At 38.1% G+C, this 19,738-nt stretch overlaps 1 protein-coding gene and 1 pseudogene across 1 annotated transcript; both read left to right on the forward strand.

The window, feature by feature from the left end:
• The first annotated feature begins 14,460 nt into the window (after nucleotides 1-14,460).
• Nucleotides 14,461-15,445, forward strand: LOC129730003 (retinaldehyde-binding protein 1-like; annotated as a pseudogene).
• Nucleotides 15,446-16,024: 579 nt separating this feature from the next.
• Nucleotides 16,025-17,221, forward strand: LOC129730002 (alpha-tocopherol transfer protein-like). The gene is made up of 3 exons (XM_055688942.1): nucleotides 16,025-16,298; nucleotides 16,364-16,825; nucleotides 16,884-17,221. Exons 1-3 carry the CDS (start codon nucleotides 16,083-16,085, stop codon nucleotides 17,058-17,060), a joined length of 855 nt encoding a protein of 284 aa, XP_055544917.1. The 5' UTR covers nucleotides 16,025-16,082; the 3' UTR covers nucleotides 17,061-17,221.
• Nucleotides 17,222-19,738: the final 2,517 nt, after the last annotated feature.

Consider the following 19,738-nt stretch of genomic DNA (forward strand, 5'->3'; position numbering starts at 1 on the left):
CTTATACGCCGCGGACCTTCGCGCGTACAGCTCAGAGCACTCTTTGTCCCACCATTTGTTGGGAGGGCGCTGTCTAATCGTTACCCCGGGTATCGGTTTCGTCTGAGCTTGAGCCGCGGCGTCGATTATCAAGCCAGCTAAGAACGCGTATTCTTCCTCCGGAGGAAGTTCCTCGTGAGTCTCGATAGATTGCGCTATAATAGACTCATAACACTTCCAATCAATATTACGTGTAAGGTCGTAGGAAATATTGATTGGGTTCGGGGGAGTTGAACGATTAGCAATTGATATAACGATTGGAAGATGATCACTACCGTGGGGATCGTTGATTACTTTCCACCGGCAATCTAGCGCTAGTGATGTCGAGCAGAGGGATAGGTCAAGCACGCTTTCACGTGCTGGAGGATTAGGTACACGTGTCGCTTCCCCAGTATTCAAAACTGTCATATTGAAGTCGTCGATCAAGTTACAGATTAAAGAAGATCGGTTGTCGTCGTACAGCGACCCCCATAGCGAACAGTGGAAATTAAAATCTCCCAATATCAAAAAAGGCGCGGGAAGCAACTCTGCTATATCAGTGAGATGCTCCTGTTCAATCCGCGCGGATGGAGGCATATATAACGAAACAAGGCATAGGTCTTTTCCATCCATATTCGTTTGAATGGCAACGACTTCAATATTCGAGATCGAGGGGAGGTCGATTCGGAAGAAGGAATAGCACTTTTTAATCCCTAAAAGTACCCCTCCACCGTGTGAGTCTCGATCTCGACGAATAATGTTAAAATCGTGGAAATTGAGTTGATCGTTTGAATTGAGAAAGGTTTCACAGAGCGCAAATGCGTCACAATTGTATGTATTTATTAAATGAGAAAATAGATCGAATTTGGGGATGATACTTCTGCAATTCCACTGTAATACAGTGATAAAATTCCTAACCTCTTTCGCCGTATTAGTCATCGAAAGATATGATAGCTGAAATGAGGGGCCAAGTTGCTGCTAGTTGCATCAAAAAGGTTTTCACTGTAGGAAGAAGGGCAAGAAGAATATTTTGTAGGGGATCTGGTATGTTGAATGTTTTAAATATCCAGTCCACAATATCAGAAAATTTTATGAACCCTGTTTCTATTTTATCTTCTGATCGAGAAATGGGTGCCCGAGGGGTTTTTGGTGCCCCAGGAAGCGGTGGGTACTCCTGGTTTGATTTAAAATTAAAACCGGGAGGTACTTGCTTCGGTTTTTCTTCACCGCTTCCTTTTTGTGTTGGCTTATTGGTCATTCCGCTAGGGGTTATCTTGCGACCTTTGCGAGAAAGATTAGGAGAGTTGATCATTCTCCTCTTCCTAGATCCTTCTGGCATGGCATAAGAACACCCTTCGACGGGATCGTCAGATGTACCCTCATCGGTTGGCAAAAAGGAAAAGATGTTTCCTGTCGAGGGTGGCTCAGCACTCTTCAGCATTTCTGCGAAAGAGCGCTTTGATCGTTCCTTGAGGGAACGCTTTATTTTTTCCTCGCGCTGTTTGTACGCGGGACACGTCGAAAGGTCATGCCGAGTTCCCTCGCAGTAAAGACACTTTTCAGTATCCTCACTGCAAGCGGTCTCAGCATGATTGCCTCCGCACTTGCTGCAGCGTGCCTTGTTGCAGCAGTAGGTGGCTGTATGACCTAACTGCTTGCAGTTTTGGCAATGCATGACCCGCGGTACGAACAGGCGTACAGGCAGACGAACCCTGTCCAAAGAGATGTAGTTCGGCAGTGCGGATCCGGCGAATGTTACACGGAAGGAATCCGAAGGGAAGAATTTCTTCTTCCCTTCTTCGATGGATACTGAATGCAATTGCTTGACATCCAGTATCTTTACACCTTGAATCAGGGGGTTTTTGAAGCAGCCAACCCCGTGACGCAAAATGTCATCGACCGTGAGGCTTCCTTCGGTAACCACACCGTCGATCTCCACGTCCTTGGCAGGGATGTACACGCGGTACTCTCTCGTGAAGAGCTCGTAGCTAGCAATTGCGTTTGCTTGCTTCAAGCTACTCACAACAACTCGCAGTTTGTTCGGTCTAACCTTTGTAATTTCCGTTACGTCCGAAAACTGTTTTTCCAGGTCCTTGCCGATTTGAATAATATTTAGAGGCTTCTTTATGGGCCTGAAGTAAACTACGAACGGACCTTTCGAAGCATCTGGGTAAGCTTTCACCCGTGTTGCCGGTACCCTTGGTACGGGGCTAGGTAGCGGGGAAGGTAGAGGGGAATTGATGGGGGAGATCTCAATCTCTTCCCCAGTTGTTTCCACATCCAGGAATAGTTGCACCTGCATGTCGTCCATTTTGCGGGAGCGTTACGCTCTACCGCACACAAACGATAAATATTCGAATGTGGGGGGGGGGGGGGTCAAATAGTTGCTATTAAATTTTAAAAACAATTTTTCAAACTACAATGGATCAAAATTAAAAAAAAGGCAGTAATACTAATACTAATAACAATAGTAATAATAATAATAATAATAATAATAATAATAATAATAATAATAGTAATAATAATAATAATAATAATAATAGTAATAATAATTATAATAATAACAATAATAATACTATTAATAATAATGATAAAAATTCTAAAGTGAATACTTCACCGAACGTCTAAGTCACGACCTCACGGCTGATAGTAGGATTAATCGAGCGTCTCCGCAGAACAAACAATGACGATCCAGCTTCGTGTTGTGATACAGTGGCCGTATCCTACACGCGACCTTGTAGATGCCACTTGTAGTTGACTTCCACTCGCTCGATCGTATGGTGGTCCGTGCTGCTAGCGGGGTAACAGCGGTGCGGGAGAATTATTCTTGCTGATATATCAGCTGCGTATCGGATCACTGGCGGGGTAGCCTGCCCCTACCAGTGTGCAGAAGATGTTTCTGCCGATAAACTACCGGCTATTGTTATCGCGCAGCACAAGAAATAATCGACAAAAAAAACACCCGTACGATAACTCGTGTATTGTTATTTTGCAAACTCAAACGGAGATGAACAATTTGCGTCTAATCGAGACGAAAGCAAAACAACGAATGGTCTAATAGCAGATAAAACAATCAAATATCTTTGATGTACATAACAGGACGCTTACACATAAAAATACTGCAGTATAGCAATTCTCGCTGAAACCGTCCCACTGGTGACATGAGGTCTTTAAAAAAGGATATTTTTATGTCTAAATGATTGAAAGTAGAAAAAATGAGAAAACAATTTTGGTTAGTTCATATTGATGAACCCCTCGGGCACAAAGTGGTTAAACGGTTTTTGTTTTAAACGGTTTTCAGAAAAGCTGAATTTTGAGCAATTCTTGATCTTTCCATTGATTTATTTTTTTTTTGAATTTGTCATTGAACCCCCTACAATCAGCATATTCTTTTAAAGAGAAATGATAGAACTTTCTTTTGAAATAGAAAAAATTTGGCCGCCATCTTGGATTTTATCAGAAAAACGTGTTTTTGAGCAAGTTCGCAACCACCGATTTTGAATTTGACACCGCCATTGGAAAGCTGAAAAAAAATGCTTTAAAAAACGTTCAAAAAATTAGGTGAGCATTGAGTTTATCTTGCCATTCAGAGCACTTTTCGAAACCGAGCTTCGAACAGTTCAACGCATAACGCGTGGCTAATATAAAATCACTTCACCTTACCAATCATCAATCAGTGGGACGGTTTCAGCGAGAATTGCTGAGTTAATGACGACAAACTTCTGTTTTGATTTTTACGAAACGATTGCAAGCCGAAACACCATAAAAATGCAATAAAGAAATGTGAAATTTCGTGATGTAATTTTCAATACCGTAAACTGGGGTGACTTTGATCACCGGGGTGACTTTGATCACTGTACCTTTTTTTTGAAAATGTGGTAAAAAAGCGCTCGTAGTGCTTGGGACTTGTCGTAATCTTCACTGAATGCGTAGATATATGTTCGCATTGCTACTACTCATGCATTTCCTGCTATTTCAAGAGTGTTTTTCTTGCTAAAATATTAATTGAAAATAAAGTGTATTTTTGGCGATTTTTGTTGCATACAAACAATCGGTTCAAGCAGATTCAAAACAACAAGTTGCAATACGTAAGGTTTTTTTTATTTTGTTCCCAGATTAGTTCTTAAGATGAACAAATATTATAACAATACATTTTATTGTTATTTTTGCAACTTTTTCCTCAAAGGCAATGTTGAGTCCCAATATTATCCACATGAAGTAACATGCAAATTTGGCCAATTTCATAAGTCATATTCCTCGTGGACTAGTTTTTAATGATTTTAGACCACCTTCTCTCTCAGTGGATAATCATTCATATATATTCTAAAAATTTTGTATGAATCTTGTACATTCGCCATTATAAACTGTTCACGTAGAATGTAAATGGCCCCCAAATTGCTTTCCATATTTATAAACTCGTTAAAGCCGTTTAAGGCTGTTCAATTTAGTGAAAGTAGCAAAGTGTTACACCAAATTCATCAAAATAATGAAGTGATCAAAGTCATCCCGGAATGATGATTGGTGTAAAATTTTTAGAGCATATTTAAAAATAGCAAAAATGTTGTTAAACTTTGGAAGTAGTGACTGAATCTTTTTCAATGCATGCCAGTACTTATTTTAAAAATATCGAATAATATTGTTTCCAGTATATTCTGAAAATATTTGAGATACAATCAAAAAAGTGATCAAAGTCACCCCAGTTTACGGTACCCATATATGAGCCGTTGCGAACCAGAGTGGTCTATGTGCCATCGAGCAAATTGTTCAGGAGAAGCAATTTTCGAAAAATATCTGAATAAAATTCTGTTCAACGGATTCTTTCAAACAAAATGTTCTTATATAAAGTTTATGAAGTGGTTTAACATTGGGATACATAAAATTAACAGTTTCTTTGCGAAATCGGTGATTTTATTTCACCAATGTACATAGACACTCTGACTTTATATATATATTCACTGGAATCCTCGAATCGTTTCGGAACAGAGTGGTCTATGTACACAAACCCGGTAAATGACAAAGAAAACGACGGTAAATGGTATAAAATGGCTAGTGTCACATGTTATATGATACACATAGCATGTCACATGTAAGATGTCACGTGTTACATTACATGTAACACAAGATATTACATATTACATAATATTCTACATGTCACATTTTTCGTGTTACATTACGTGTAACATGCTACATATCACTTGTGATATGTACAAAACAAGTGGCATGTTCCTTATCACATGTAATATGCTACATGTTACGTGTTACATGATAGTATTACATAGATTTATGTACATAGACCACTCTGTTCCGAAACAAAACGGCCATTCTGTTTCGGACGAATCTTCAACACGTAATAAATCAGCTTTAAAATTCGATTTTCCGAAATTTTCTTAATCTCCCAACTTCAGCTTCTTGAGTAGATGCGGTTTATGCAAAAAACTCATTTTCGAAAAAAATGGTCTTTAGACCACTCTGTTCCGCAACGGCTCATATGTTGTAAGAGTATTTCCATAGCCGGAGTGATGGTTAGAGCTGAGAATTCAACCTCAGACATCATTTTTGAATCAAAGATGGCGACTTGCATGCAGGCTTATAAACGGTCAGCACTTTCATTGAATTTCGCTTCATTAACGTGCGTCACAGTAGGCTTTCGCTTGTAAATGTAAAACAACCGTCGCCTCTCATACAAAGAACAGGATGGTCATTCGACACTCGAGCATCAAAGAGATCCGTGATTGTTAGCTTTGCGGACGATATAACTTTAGAAGCCGTAGATAGGCACCATGAAGCTGGAGCTAACGCACCACAAGACGGAGGTAGGTCATTGTGGTAAACAACCGAAAATCTGAGCAAGAGGCCAAAATTAGTGACGGTGGATGCACTATATATTGCTTCAAAGCGATCTTTGAAGCTCCTAGGAGTGATGGTCGACGACAAGCTCACCTTTGGGAGCCATTCGATGTCAAAAAACTTAAGCATGGGTTTATTCTAAGGCACTCCACCACTTATCCTTTCTTTACGCTGAATTTTATAATAACTTTGCGTGTCTTCCTCATCACAAAAAATAAATCCCTCTTATCAATAAAACTAGCCAGAAGAACACACGATGAAACATCTCCAGGGAATTATAATTGGCAATATTTGACAGAAGGAAGGAGGTTCGGTATAGTATAGCCGATAGTGTGTAAAAGGAAGAGTAAAGTCACATTACGCACAAGCACGGATAAAACAATAATAATAAGCATGCCACTTCTCAATAGCGGTATTGCAAATAATAGAAGTGCGGGATACAGCAGACACCCGGGCATATCTCACAATAGACAAACGATTCTGTTCGCAGTTAAAACCAACAGATAAAAAAAATCAGTCAAAAATTAAAACTTTTACTGCAAAGCGGAATTCATTACGAAAAAATTTACAAATCTAAAAAAAGAGTGCATCAACCACAAAAGCTGGTTCCCTAAAGTAATACCATATGGTGGTTCCAAGGAGCATACAATAGGGATGGAGACTGGGGGTTTCAGTGGATCGAGTCTGGCAAGCTCAACCCCACTCCCTGAGTTGGTGTCTGATAGCATATTTACCACCACCATTTACCAGAATTTGTTCGAACTTTTTTCTTTAGTTTGTGATATGTACAGCTTAAAGTTGATCAAACTAGCAATTTTAAATAAATAGCGTTTCATTGAAACTTTTTATCGCAAAAGATTAAAACAATTGTCGCTGTGGTTCAAATCTGGAATAGAATTTTTCAATAGAGCTGCTGAGTTTTGTTCGGCGATCTACTTTCCACGTTCAGAAAGGCCAGTAAAAGCCGAAAGCGATGAAATAATGGCAATAGTCGAGTCAAACCGCCATTACATGGCTTGAAATAATGGACGCAAATTTGACATTTGCGCAAGCGTTAGTAAGTTCAATATTTGGGTTCCCTATGAACTGAAGCGCATAAATGCCTGTAACAAGTTCTTGAAAAAAAAAATGATCCATTTTTAAAACGGTCACAAGCTGCAAATAGTTCGAAAGCAAATAATCAACAGAAAAAAGTTATGTTCTTAGTTTGGTGGAATTACAAAGATGTCGTGTATTTTAAGAGCCAGTTGGCGAGAAATGCAACCATCTTTCCGAGGGACGTTGTTTTGATGTTCTCCGATTGAAATTTTCAGCATTTGTTTGTCTATTCTATTTATCTATTGTCTATTTTTTTCGTTGAGGTTAAGTGGGCTATGTCCAAAAACGTCCAAATCCAAAAAGTTAAATAACTTTTGCTAGACTTGATGGATGTTTTAGAAAATTTGTGTTATTATTTTACACTAATAGTTACTTCAAAACGCTTAGTCACAATATATGGCAAAGAAGTAACATGACGAAAAATGCATTTTATTTTTGAAAATTGTCAATTTTCAGGGTCTTTTTACTCTTCTCAACATCTCTAAAAAAAATGTATAAGCCAAATGCGCCAAATGAGGTAAAACAAACATCACGAAAACCACAATATTTTCGGTTAGACTTGATAGATTTTGCTGAATATTTGGGTAATCACTTCACCTTACCATAACTACCTAATTCACCTGAGGATACGCCATTTGGGGTGAAACGTTCCTTAAAGTTTTTTTTTCCAAAATGCCGTCATAATCACTCAAACTGCAAGAATTCGGATTAGACTTGATAGATTTGCTGAAAATTCTCTAGCTTAATAAGAACTTTAAGGGCAATAAGATAAAAGTGACAAACGAATTAACAGGACGAATAAAAATATTCTTCTGATAAATAGAGTCATTTATAATTGCTAATTGATTCATTTTAAAAAGCAACTGAAGACCTTTTATTTGAAGTGGAGTAATGGAGTACGTTTACATGCAATTCAAAGCATTGGAACTAGCAGAAACAAATATAGTTTCACAAGTTCTCTCTATGCTACCGACGAACCAAAACCAATGATGCCTACAATGTAAATGGGCTGACCAAAAAAGGACTGTGATAGTGCATTTTCATATTTAAATTTAGAAGCGCTGTTTAACTTGCCGTATTTTTTCTTATTTTGTCTAATAAGATGGAAAGCAGGAACACATAAATAAAAATAATAGATGAAATTCGACTGCTTACTAAAGGAGGACGGCAGTTAAAAACATAACAACTGACTTAGACTGACGAAAATCGGTATTTTACCCTACCCTAACTGAATAAAATTATTTTTTTATCAAACCGAACTGACTTACAACTCAATCCGAAAGATACGTAAAAAAACAATAAGGGTAGCAACTGTGCCGAATAGCTTCTTATGGATACATTTGAAACTAAAAAAACTATGTTAGTTATTTTTCATTAGATTACCCTGCCACATGAAAGAATTGAGAATATTATAAAAATACATCTTTTGCAACCGAAAGTGTAGTTCTAGCTATTTTGGTTTCTGACGTATTGTGGATTTCATCATATTTTCAAGCAATGTATGAGGCGGTACATTTAAAAAGTGCCCAAAAAAGCGCAGCTGATCTCAGTGACTTTCAGTAGTAAGGTCAAGTACCTTTCATTCCATATACGTAACGTGATGGAACATTGTGGAACTTTTAAAAAACTGCAGATAAAACTCGTCGATTCGTGTAACAGTTTATGTTGACTCACACGAGAGTATTGTACTATAATGAAGCTGTGTTGTGAATGTAATAATTATAATATTCTCATTTTTTTTCAGAGCATCAGTTTTAAGCAAAAATTAAATTAAAACCTAAATTAATCCACCTAGCAGTGCAGAAACCTTTGTGATACTAACTATTACTACACATAAACTTAATATGCCAGTAAATCATAAATCGTTAAAAATTTAATTAAAAAGTAGGAGGGTGGTATTCAAGACACGACCGCATGACGTTGACTACCGTATTCTTAAAAAAAAAAATATTCAATTGAAGCAAATAGTAGAGGGAATTGCAACACTTCTTTTACAAAACTTCTGTAACAAAATTTCGAGGCTCCAAAAGGTACCAGTTTCCGATTATTCTCGTCCAGAATTCCAGCCATTTTAGTATTTTGCAGTAGCCATTTATTACTAACAGCCACCAGCATAACGGGTGAAACCGGCACGAGATGACCGGTACTATTTTGTCTTTCCTCCTTTCAGCTGCTAACACCTAGCGCTGTCGTGAAATTAACATCAACATAAACATGCATTTTTGCAAGGTTTTTTTCCGCTAGCAACAGCAATTGTAAAACATAAAATTCAACTAACCGCTTCTATTATAAAACTGCGAGGCACCAAAAGGTGCCAGTTGCCGATTTCTTGTTTACTGGTTTCCGTCCAGAATTCCAGCCGTTTTAGTATTTTGCAGTAGCCACCAGCATCACGGGTCAAACCGGCACGAGATGACCGGTACTATTTTGTTTTTCCTCCTTCTAGCTGCTAACACCGAGCGTCCGTATGTATCCGGTACGGTTTAATAATGAAACTGATGGGGTGAAATGTTCGAACGATACGTTTTATACCAAGGCTTCGTCAGATAAATAGAAAGAGGGAGGGGCTACATAGATGATGGAATGGTAGAGACAAATGTTTCTTGAAGGCTGCGCCGGCCGCTGTCATAATATTAACACCAACACAAACATGCATTTTTGCAAGGTTTTTTCCGCTAGCAGCAGCATTTGGTAAAACAGAAAATTTAATTAGCCGCTTCTGTACCAAAATTTCGAGGCACCAAAAGGTGCCAGTTGCCGATTATAGTTTCCTGGTTAGTCCGTCCAGAATTCCAGCCATTTAAGTGTTTTGCAGTAGCCATTTACTACTAAAGCCACCAGCATTACGGGTGAAACCGGCACGAGATGACCGGTACTATTTTGTATTTCCTCCTTTCAGCTGCTATCACCTAGCGTCCGCATGTCACTGGTGCGGTTTTGGAATCAGAATGATGGGGCGCCGTCCGCTGTCGTAAAATTAACACCAACAAAAAGATGCATATTTGCAAGGTTTTTTCCGCTAGCAGCAGCATAAACATCGGAAACAGAAAGTGACAACAACAATAACAACAAAGTCAGATCGATTGTATCCGTTAGTGTCGACTGTGCTTGGGAAGAGAGGTAGTGATTGGCTGCGCGGTATGATCTAGACAATCGATATTAATTACCAATTTTTCAATAGTGTATCTCAAACAATAGTTTGTTTTTGTTACATAAATTTAACCGTAAAAGAATTTCTGATCGATTGATGCCAAAACCTCGAAAACCTGATTATAGATGACTGCAAAATAAGCGCTCAAAACCTGACCACTTTTCTCTGGTTTTCCCTGGTTGAATTACTAGATTTTCAAATTCAGGGGCCTAACTTCGATATAGACGTTAGTCAACGTCAAAAGATAGTTTTCCGGAGGATAAACCAAATACGAATATTGAACCAATCCTCGACGTGGTTTTCACAAATATTGTGAATGTCATCACTGGAGTCTGGGTTAGGTTTTTTCGACCCTAAAACATTTTTTTATCCTGTCTAGGATAGAAACGATTTATGAATTTTTGACATAATTGAACGCCCAGAAACAATAAAGATAATAATGATGCAGATTTCATTCTAGAACAGCAAATATGTTTGTCAGTTCATTGCAATACTATTGATATAATTCCTCATAATCCAAGCTTGAATACCACAATGACTTCGTTTTCAAAAATCACAAAATCTAGAAAAGAACATAATGATTGTAGATTATGCATTATCATCGGATATTTCCTACAAATTGCAGCAAAGTTCTACAAATTTGCTCTCAAGAAATTATAGTTCAGAGTTAGCCAGGAACGCGTTAAATGCTTTGTTACCGTATAAAAGTTACTTGAATCGTACGTGTGATTATTTTAAGGAATCAACAAAAATCTTGATAAAATCTGTGAGGATTAAATGCTGAAAGATTTCATTGAAATTTATATAACTGCTGTTGAAAGTTGTTAGTTTAATTCTATTCCGAATGTATGATTTAGAAATGAAGGTTTTTCGCAAGACTTGAGGATTTGGGCTTTTTAAAGTGTATTCGAGAACGTTACTCTTCTTCAAGGCCTAGGCTGTATGATTAAATACAAAACAATTCCAGAACTTTATAAAACTTGCTGCGACAACAAGAAGTGAGATAACATGGATACGCTGTCTGCACTGACTTTTAAATTAGAAAGCAATATTTATAATACACAAAAGCGTAGTGTATCAGGTGAGTAAGAAGCGAAGAAAAGGTTCAATAATTTTCACCAGTTAGGACGCACTACACAAAGTATGTTACACAGTTCAGATGTCTCTAACTCTTAGTTTCTTTTGAGAAATAAATAGCGGTTGAAAAAAGAGAGAGCAAGAGAAAAAGAGAGAAAGGGAGATAGAAAAAAAAGAATGATAGAGAGAGAAATGATCCAAAATGTAAAATATTTTATGTTTAAAAATTCTGATTTATATTAGCATTCAAGTAAATGATAGAAAAAACTCGCTCAGTGTGATTTTTAAAGAGCTTGGAGCTTGCATTTGCACTTGTATTCACCTAAATCGGATAATGCGTTTTGTAAGAAAGATGGGATTTTTTCTTGTTTTTCTTTGTTTGATTTTGATTTACCACACCGATAAACAACATATTTACAGCTACACACGTACATAAACACATACACATATATACAGGCAATGTTCATTTAGTTGAACTGAGTCGATTGGTATACAACACTTGGTTCTCAACAGATTCATTTTGTGTTTAAAGTTAAATATCCTATGTTAAAAAAATACTCTTTGATCAATATCTCGTAATCTAGGCCAATAATCAAAAATCCACTCAGTAGCATTCTGGGGGAGCACAGTAGCTTTCATTTGCATATAAAATCATCGAAATCGGATATTGCGTTCTATAAGGAAGGTGCGTTAGTATTTTGCGGCACATACATACAGACAACATACATACACACACACATACACACACACATACACACACACATACACACACACATACACACGAACAGACATTGTTCAGTTCGTCGAGCTGAGTCGAATGGTATATACGGTTCAGCCCTTAGGATCTTGGATCTATTTTGTGTTTTCCGACCGATTTTATAACCTTTGTTTAGTATAACAAAGGTAAAAATAGAAGTTTTTTTCTTCGACCAAAAATCCTTCAAACAACTAGATATTTCACATTTCATAAAAAATTTTGATTTGTCATTCGGAACGAAACATCGAAATCTTCACACATACCCCCTTAGTTATGGATATAACATTGCAGCATAAAAATATTTAAAGAGTCATAAAATTTTTGTGAAGACACCAGTAACAGAGAATTCACATTTTTTTCGTAAAAGCTAATGTTATGCGTCTTTCTTGAATTCGTCCCACTGTGCACAATCCAAAATTAGTCCATTTTTTCAATGCACACCTTAACCAGAATGTAACTAAAAAGTTATAAAAGCGACATAAGTTTAGATGGGCGATGGGGTAAATTTATTTTATCAACAACTAACGTTTACCAGTAATTTTTACTTCTTTAGTTAGTTTGGTAGGTATTTTTTTATTTTTGACAGTGTTTGGTTTTCTTGGAGAAACAAAAAGAATAAGCTCTACGTACCTCATCAACTTTTTTTGTAAATGAGATAGAACGGAAGCATATTCCATGGTATTAGGGGAACTGCTCCATTATTCATCTCATTAAGCCGATATTCCCGAAGAATGCACTGATTAAACAACATATTTTCATGAAATCATTGAACAAATAAACAAAATACGCTTACGTGCTCTTATAGAATCGTTCAGTATTGTATATTTAATAAATTTAGCTAGATTTATCTTGAATTTTGTACAACAAACCATTTTGCACAAGGCTTCCATATCCATCTCAAAACTTAAATCACTGCTCAGTTATTCATCTCACGACGCCCCCATATTCATCACACTGCAATGCACTGTTAATCATGAATGAATCACATTATCGTGAATGAACGTAGCCGCAGCCCGTCGTAGTTGTTTACGTGCAAATATGGTAACCTAGGTAACCACTGCAGTGCTGTCCATTTATACCAATTATGTCGGATTAATTCAACATTTTCAGTATGATTTGTTCGTATTAACAGAAACTGATTTGGCAACTTTTTATTTTCTTCAAGGCAGTGAAAACAGATAAAAATACATACAGTTGAAATTTAGGAATTGCAAAAATTCATCTCATATATTTCTGCTAATTCAAGCAGGTTTTAGGAAATTTAAGGTGAACCTTTCAAAGTTTAAAGTATTCTTAGTGTAGTGAGTGATTTTATTTAGTGATTAAAATAAAAAATGGTGCGCTAGTGATGAGAATAACTTTGGTTGGCTGCTAAACGAGTCCCGTTGTAACCGTACATAAGAATGCGCAGATTTTGTTTTCCGAGGTAGGTGATTGAAATAAATGAGTTTTTGAGTGCAGATGCCTGACTATTATATCAAATTTAGAGCTTTTAAGTGAGTTTTTGAGGTTTCTACTTAATGAGTAATCTAAAGTGAACTAAGAAGAATCCATTCCATGGAATATCAGATTGGTTTAAGAAGAAAATATGCGTTTTTTCCTGTTTTCAATTGTGTTTACATGTTGAATGAGATGAATATACGGGCTGAGATGAATAATGGAGCAGTTCCCCTACACGGAAAGTATGTCGTATTTTGTCAGAATAGACCCGCTGAAGAACAAACCAGGGAGAAAAATTTCTGCAAGTGCTAGGGACCATTACTGCGAATTTATCAGAGGAAAAAGTTTCTTTCAAGCTAGTAGAAGACAGTTTTCTAGAACAAAACTCAGAATATTTTGAAATTATTAACAACCTTAGTGTAACAAAATCAGTTGAATTCAGAGGTAGGGAGAGTTTCAAAGCCATTAATCTTCCAACCATTTACAGTTTCTAGTCTAGAATCAATAAAAAATCTCTAATCAGTTACTATATCTATAAAATCAGAGAAAAAACGACGAATGACTTGTTATCAACGACATCGATGAATTGTTTCACGCCTGAACCGTGAACACAACAGATTGTAAACAAAAATGATCACTCTGTGATTACATGTTGGGTATAGATAGCAAGCTTCTCCCTGCTTTCATTGCGCAAAGTTCAAAATACGATGAGTAATAATTAAATTATAAATAACTAATATCATTTTTATCATCGACCAGAATCGTTGTTTCTAGGACGAAAATTCGGAGACATGATGAAAGCGTATTTTTAATACACTTAATTATCTAATTTCAATTTCATTGCATACCACCGAAATAAAGAATTTTAACCTTGTCTGTATTGCACAGGATTAAGGCTGGACTTTCGTCTAGGTGTTGACGATAAATCGTAACTCGTACCCGTAAATACAATAAACATTATGTAATCGCAAGATGAGTCCCGACCGATATCGGCTACTTATATAAGCAGTGCAACCAAAATGCAGCCAATTGGTAAAGTATTATTGTTGACTTCAATTGTTTCGTGCCGAAAATGTCCGCTCCGTTCGACGTCGATGTTACCCCGCCCAGTGCGGAGGTGATGGAAATCGCCCGCAAGGAACTTCGCGAAACCCCGGAAGTCAGGGAGGCAGCCATCGCGGAGCTGAGAAAGCTGTTGAAAGCCACACCAGATCTAAACTTCCCCGACGATGATGCCTTTTTGCTGCTCTATCTGCGTCCGACGCACTTTTATCCGGAAAGTGCGATTAAATAGGTGAATGTAGAAGATATATTTGTTTAGTACAGTTCTAACTAGTCGCAATGTCTTTTTCCAGATGCGTAGTGTAGCTCAGTTCCAAAAGAGTAATTCTGACCTGTTGAAGGACTTGATGCCGGCTGACATAAAGAATGAGATCATGAACTTCGGCGTCGTGACAGTTTTGACGAATCGCGATCAACTGGGCCGTCGAGTGGTGATTGTCAAGCAGGGAGACGTTTGGGATCCGAAGGCCCTCAACGAGGATAAAATCTTCGCTATTTTGTACACCGTGCACAAGTTGGCAGCGTTGGAACCGATTACGCAGATTTGTGGAGCTGTGGTTATCTATGATTTCGAGGGACTCGGCATGAAACAGATCAACGGAATATCGGTTGGTGGAGTTAAGCGATTGTTGACCTTCATCCAGGAGGCGGCACCTCTACGCATGAAAGCGGTCCATTTTGTTAAGGAACCCACACTGTTCAGTATGGTTTGGACACTGATGAAGCCGTTGGTTAAGGAGAAGCTGAAGGCCAGGGTGAGTGATCTGGGCTCTGTATTATTGTTCGACTTTTTTGTCAACCTTCGATTTATTCCATAGATGTTCTTCCACGGTGATGATATGAAGAAGCTCCATAAACACATCGATCCCAACAATCTACCAGCTAATTATGGTGGAAATATGCCAGTTTTGACTTACGCCTCGAAAGAATGGTATCCGGCGTTGGAGAAGCATTCCGAGTTTATTAAGAAGTTCAATTCTGCTGGATTTAAATAAATTATTGATACAATAACATTCAAATATGATTCGAGCAAATTTAGACAATTTGACGCCAGTTGAGTATCACATTTCACCAGAAAACCTAGACTAATTACCATATCAAGACTGAAGCCACCTCCCAAGTTCATCGTTATCTCCAAAATGTTCAAAGTACACAGTTTCAAAAAAATGCTGAACGTTCATCAACTGCAATCGATAAGAAATTGACGCTCAGACGCTGAGGAGTATTTCCATACCAAATGACTGATTGGATTTTTTACAAAGCGTTTTTAATTCTCTTTACCAGTTGTATACCCAATTCCTTTGACCAAGAAGTTTAATTAAAGTTTGGCGTATTTTTAGGTCGTTTAAGCTGGAAACACTCAGAGTGTGGCTTTTGTTCCTTTATCATCAAATACAGAACCTGTAAATAACCTGCAAAAGTAAACACCATCATAAACCGAACCCTCTTATGACTTAGTTCAATAAAATACAATTATGTAATCAATACAATTCGGTCCCCAAGCTAGCCAACCCCTGTGGGTGAGATAAGCTACCGCCAGCTAAGTCAGTGCGCTACTTATACGACGCGATAAGCCAGTTCGATGTTTAGTCGGAAAAGGTTCACGCACCGTAGAAGACACAAATCACAACGATGTCCTTCGAAATTGATCAGAGCCCCCCAAGTGCCGAGTTGCTTGAGGTAGCCCGCCAGGAACTCCGTGAAACCCCAGAAGTACGAGCGGCTGCCATAGCAGAGCTACGCAAACTACTCGCAGCCGCTTCCGATCTGTACTTCCCGGATGATGACGATTTCTTGATAATCTTTCTGCGGCCAACACATTTCTACCCGGAAAGTGCGATCAAATTGGTAAGTTGGGCAAAAAACTTGTAAAAAAGCAGACGGATTCTGACAATTCGTTTTCAACTTTTCAGATGCGCAATGTAGCCGAATTCAAAAAGGCGCACTCCGACTTGCTAAAGGATCTTCTTCCGGTGGATTTGAAGGAAGACATCATCAACAACAACGTTGTCTCGGTGCTAAAGCAGCGGGACCAAAAGGGACGCCGTATGTTGATCGTCAAAATGGGTGAAGCCTGGGATCCCAAATCGATTAGCGAGGATAAGGTGTTCGCCATCCTGTACACCGTGCAAAAGCTGGCCGTTATGGAGCCGAGTACGCAGATCAGCGGTGCGGTTGTGATTTACGACTTCGAAGGTCTCGGCATGAAGCAGATCAAGGGGATGTCACCGAGCGCGGCTAAACGGTTACTCACCTTCATCCAGGAAGCGACTCCGGTCCGCATGAAGGCGGTTCATTTCGTCAAAGAACCGGTGCTGTTCAACATGGTCTGGACGCTGATGAAACCGTTCGTCAAGGAAAAGCTAAAGAGTCGAGTAAGTTTTTAAATTTTTTCAGTAAGAATAAACATTTCATTGTGCGTCGAATCGATAGATGTTCTTCCACGGTGACGATATGAAGAAGCTGCACAAACATGTCGACCCAGGCTGTCTGCCTGCCAACTACGGAGGAACTCTTCCGGTGCTGGACTATGGCTCGAAAGAATGGTACCCGACCATGGAGAAGCACACCGATTTTATCAAGAAATTCAACACTGCCGGATTCAAGTAGCAACATTATCATCGTCATCTTCACAATGCATTGTAGATAGTAGAATTGTTATCTAATCGTTCACTAATAATAACACTTCGTTGTTGGGTTCCAATACCTGATTCGGTCTGTATATTTACAACTCAGTGCACCTGATAGCTGCAGTATTTTTTAAAATAAATCATTTCACTCAATGGTGGTTGAGTCAATTTTGTTTTTTTTTTGTTCTTTTAAACTATATTTTGTCAAATTATACACTATTCGACTTTTTTGCTTCAATTTCAAGGTCAGCGAGTGACTGTCTGGTCTAAAAGCAAAGCCTTGGTGCTACATTCCGATTCGGAACTTGACCTTCTGTTTGTTATACAAAGACTTCAGACTGTTTAGTGTACAGGACAATTGCTGGGCTAGCGCTACGATCCTACCGACACTTAAAGTCTCTCCCGAGCTGAGAATCGAACCTACGACGACTGGCTTGTTAGGCCAGCAACGTACCTCGAGACCACCACAAAATCTTTGTTTAACAGGTTTTCTGCTCTAAAACTAACCGATATGCATAAAAGAATTGAAAGCTTTACTTTGTGGTGTTTTAAAACAACACTGCGACTCTATCGCAGAATAATTTTTTAATAATTACTTGTGTTAACAGTAACTTAAAAGTTGACTTTTTGTTAGTATAATTTCTGATAATGCAGACATTCTCACTTACCATTAACCTTATTTAAATTTATTTTTCAAGACAGTCAGCACTAGTCGGAAATCTCGCCATTTTTTTGTTTCCGCTATTTTGACAACAAAAGGAAAAACAAAAAACATCCAGATAAAGCACTTCTAGCTGTTAAGTTTTCTTCGTTAGAGCCTAGTGAGCTGTTCTAATGAATTATATTTCTAAAAAAACAAAAATACATATATTTTGAAACGTTATCAGCAATGCTGTTTTAAAACCACATTGCGCATTTAGAGGTAAATAGTTCGAATGACTGCGAGATTTTTTGTTGTTTATATTACTGATTTTTAACCTAATGGTTTTTAAAGTTCTTTAACCTTTATCTTCAGTGACTTTTCGAGCATGTAAATTTACGATTCAATTCTTTTCTGATCGGACTTCGGGAGCACATGCCTCAAGCAGTCAAAGTTACAACTTTTTCACTGAAGAAAAAAAAGCACAGGTAGTAGGTACCAAGCTAACATTTAAGTTTTTTTACTCTCAACATTTCTGTAAAGGCGCCTCAAGAACTGATCCAACGTGTGAAACTGTATCCGGTTGGATCGTAAGGGCCGTTGGTTGTGTTCTTTGATATAAAGCGAAGGAAATAAATACGATGCAAATTTCAAAGGATTTGGTTAAAAATTTTTAAACTATATCAAAATAGGGTAGGGAACATATTTTAAACAGCTTAAGCCGCCTGTGGATTGAGAATCCATACTCGAAATCTGTAAGGTGAGATGGCCAATGGGTAGTAAGACTAAGAATAGTCCGAGTTTGTGAATAACAAGAAAAGTGTATTAAAAACTTCCTGTAGCATCATAAATTTAAATAAGTTCGATTTCAACTTAATAATTTGTGTTCTGTAATTGAATTACTTCCTAAGTCTTCTCTATTTTCAGTAATTATTTCTAATTTCAGAAACAATGTACGCGTAATCTTTCACAAGGTCGTACTTTCACTGACTCGAGAGCACTCATATAACTAAAAGTTTCAACTGGAGCTGCATTTTTCATAAGTAGTTATTTAATCTTCTCGCAAATACATGTGGTAGAATTTAGGGTTAACTCAAGATAGCGTATCAAATATTAGCATATAATTCACACAATTTTAGATCAATCGTTGCATACCGAATAATTTAGATACTAATTAGCCTTTAAGCTTAATTTTTAGCACTAGATATGTTAGTTTGGATAGAAAATAATTTATTAATAATTTTATTAGGAGCCGCACTTCACACTCAGTTTGATTAATGTGATTCCAGTGATGTAACCTCACTCGTTTTTCCGTCTAATACATCCGGATACGAGGCCCCGAGATTCTCTAAAGGAGCGCCTCAAGAGCTGCTTCAGCGTATGAAATTGTACCCGGCAGGATCGGTGAGACCGTTGGTTGTGTTCTTTCGACCCGAAGCGAAGAAAATTAATACGATGCGAGTTTCAAAAGATATTGCTAAAAGGTATTCAGACGTTACAGAGATCACCAAAGTCCGCAAAATAAGTTTCGTGTTTTGGTGTCAAGTCTCAACTAAGCAAACGAGATTGCTGCTTTCGAGCTTTTTACGCGAAAGAATCACGTGCACATTCCAGCGTAGTGGAGATCGACGGCGTGGTCTGTTGCAACTTTAGGTGTGGGTTTAAGACTAAATACCCGACTCCTGTCTGACTAGCAGACCAAAATACACAAAACTGAATAAAAAGACAACAGGTGTGGTGTTGACGTTTCATGTTACTCAGATGGTTTGTTTACAATGCTTTGCACATCCACTGGCATCATTCGTCCCTTCTAACTTCCTGACTCCTATGATCTTTTCCTTGCTACTTCACACATTTTGCGTATCGTTACTATTCACGGTACCGTGTCCTCGATTTCTCTAGACCCCGAGTCTGGTTACGCAGATCGCTGAATATTCCACGCGCCGACAGTGACTGCGCTTGTTGCTTGCCACCGAGCCATCCGCTCACGACGAGTGTGTGCTGTCTACCGCCCACCG

Source organism: Wyeomyia smithii, chromosome 3 (genome assembly GCF_029784165.1).
Source record: "Wyeomyia smithii strain HCP4-BCI-WySm-NY-G18 chromosome 3, ASM2978416v1, whole genome shotgun sequence".
Taxonomy (NCBI): domain Eukaryota; kingdom Metazoa; phylum Arthropoda; class Insecta; order Diptera; family Culicidae; genus Wyeomyia; species Wyeomyia smithii.

Excerpts from the sequence above, each read along its gene's own strand:
- LOC129730002 (XM_055688942.1), top strand. The coding sequence starts at position 16,083 with ATGTCCTTCGAAATTGATCAGAGCCCCCCAAGTGCCGAGTTGCTTGAG. Across the intron at positions 16,299-16,363 it reads CGGAAAGTGCGATCAAATTG|ATGCGCAATGTAGCCGAATT; the intron begins GTAAGTTGGGCA and ends TCAACTTTTCAG. Across the intron at positions 16,826-16,883 it reads AGGAAAAGCTAAAGAGTCGA|ATGTTCTTCCACGGTGACGA; the intron begins GTAAGTTTTTAA and ends TCGAATCGATAG.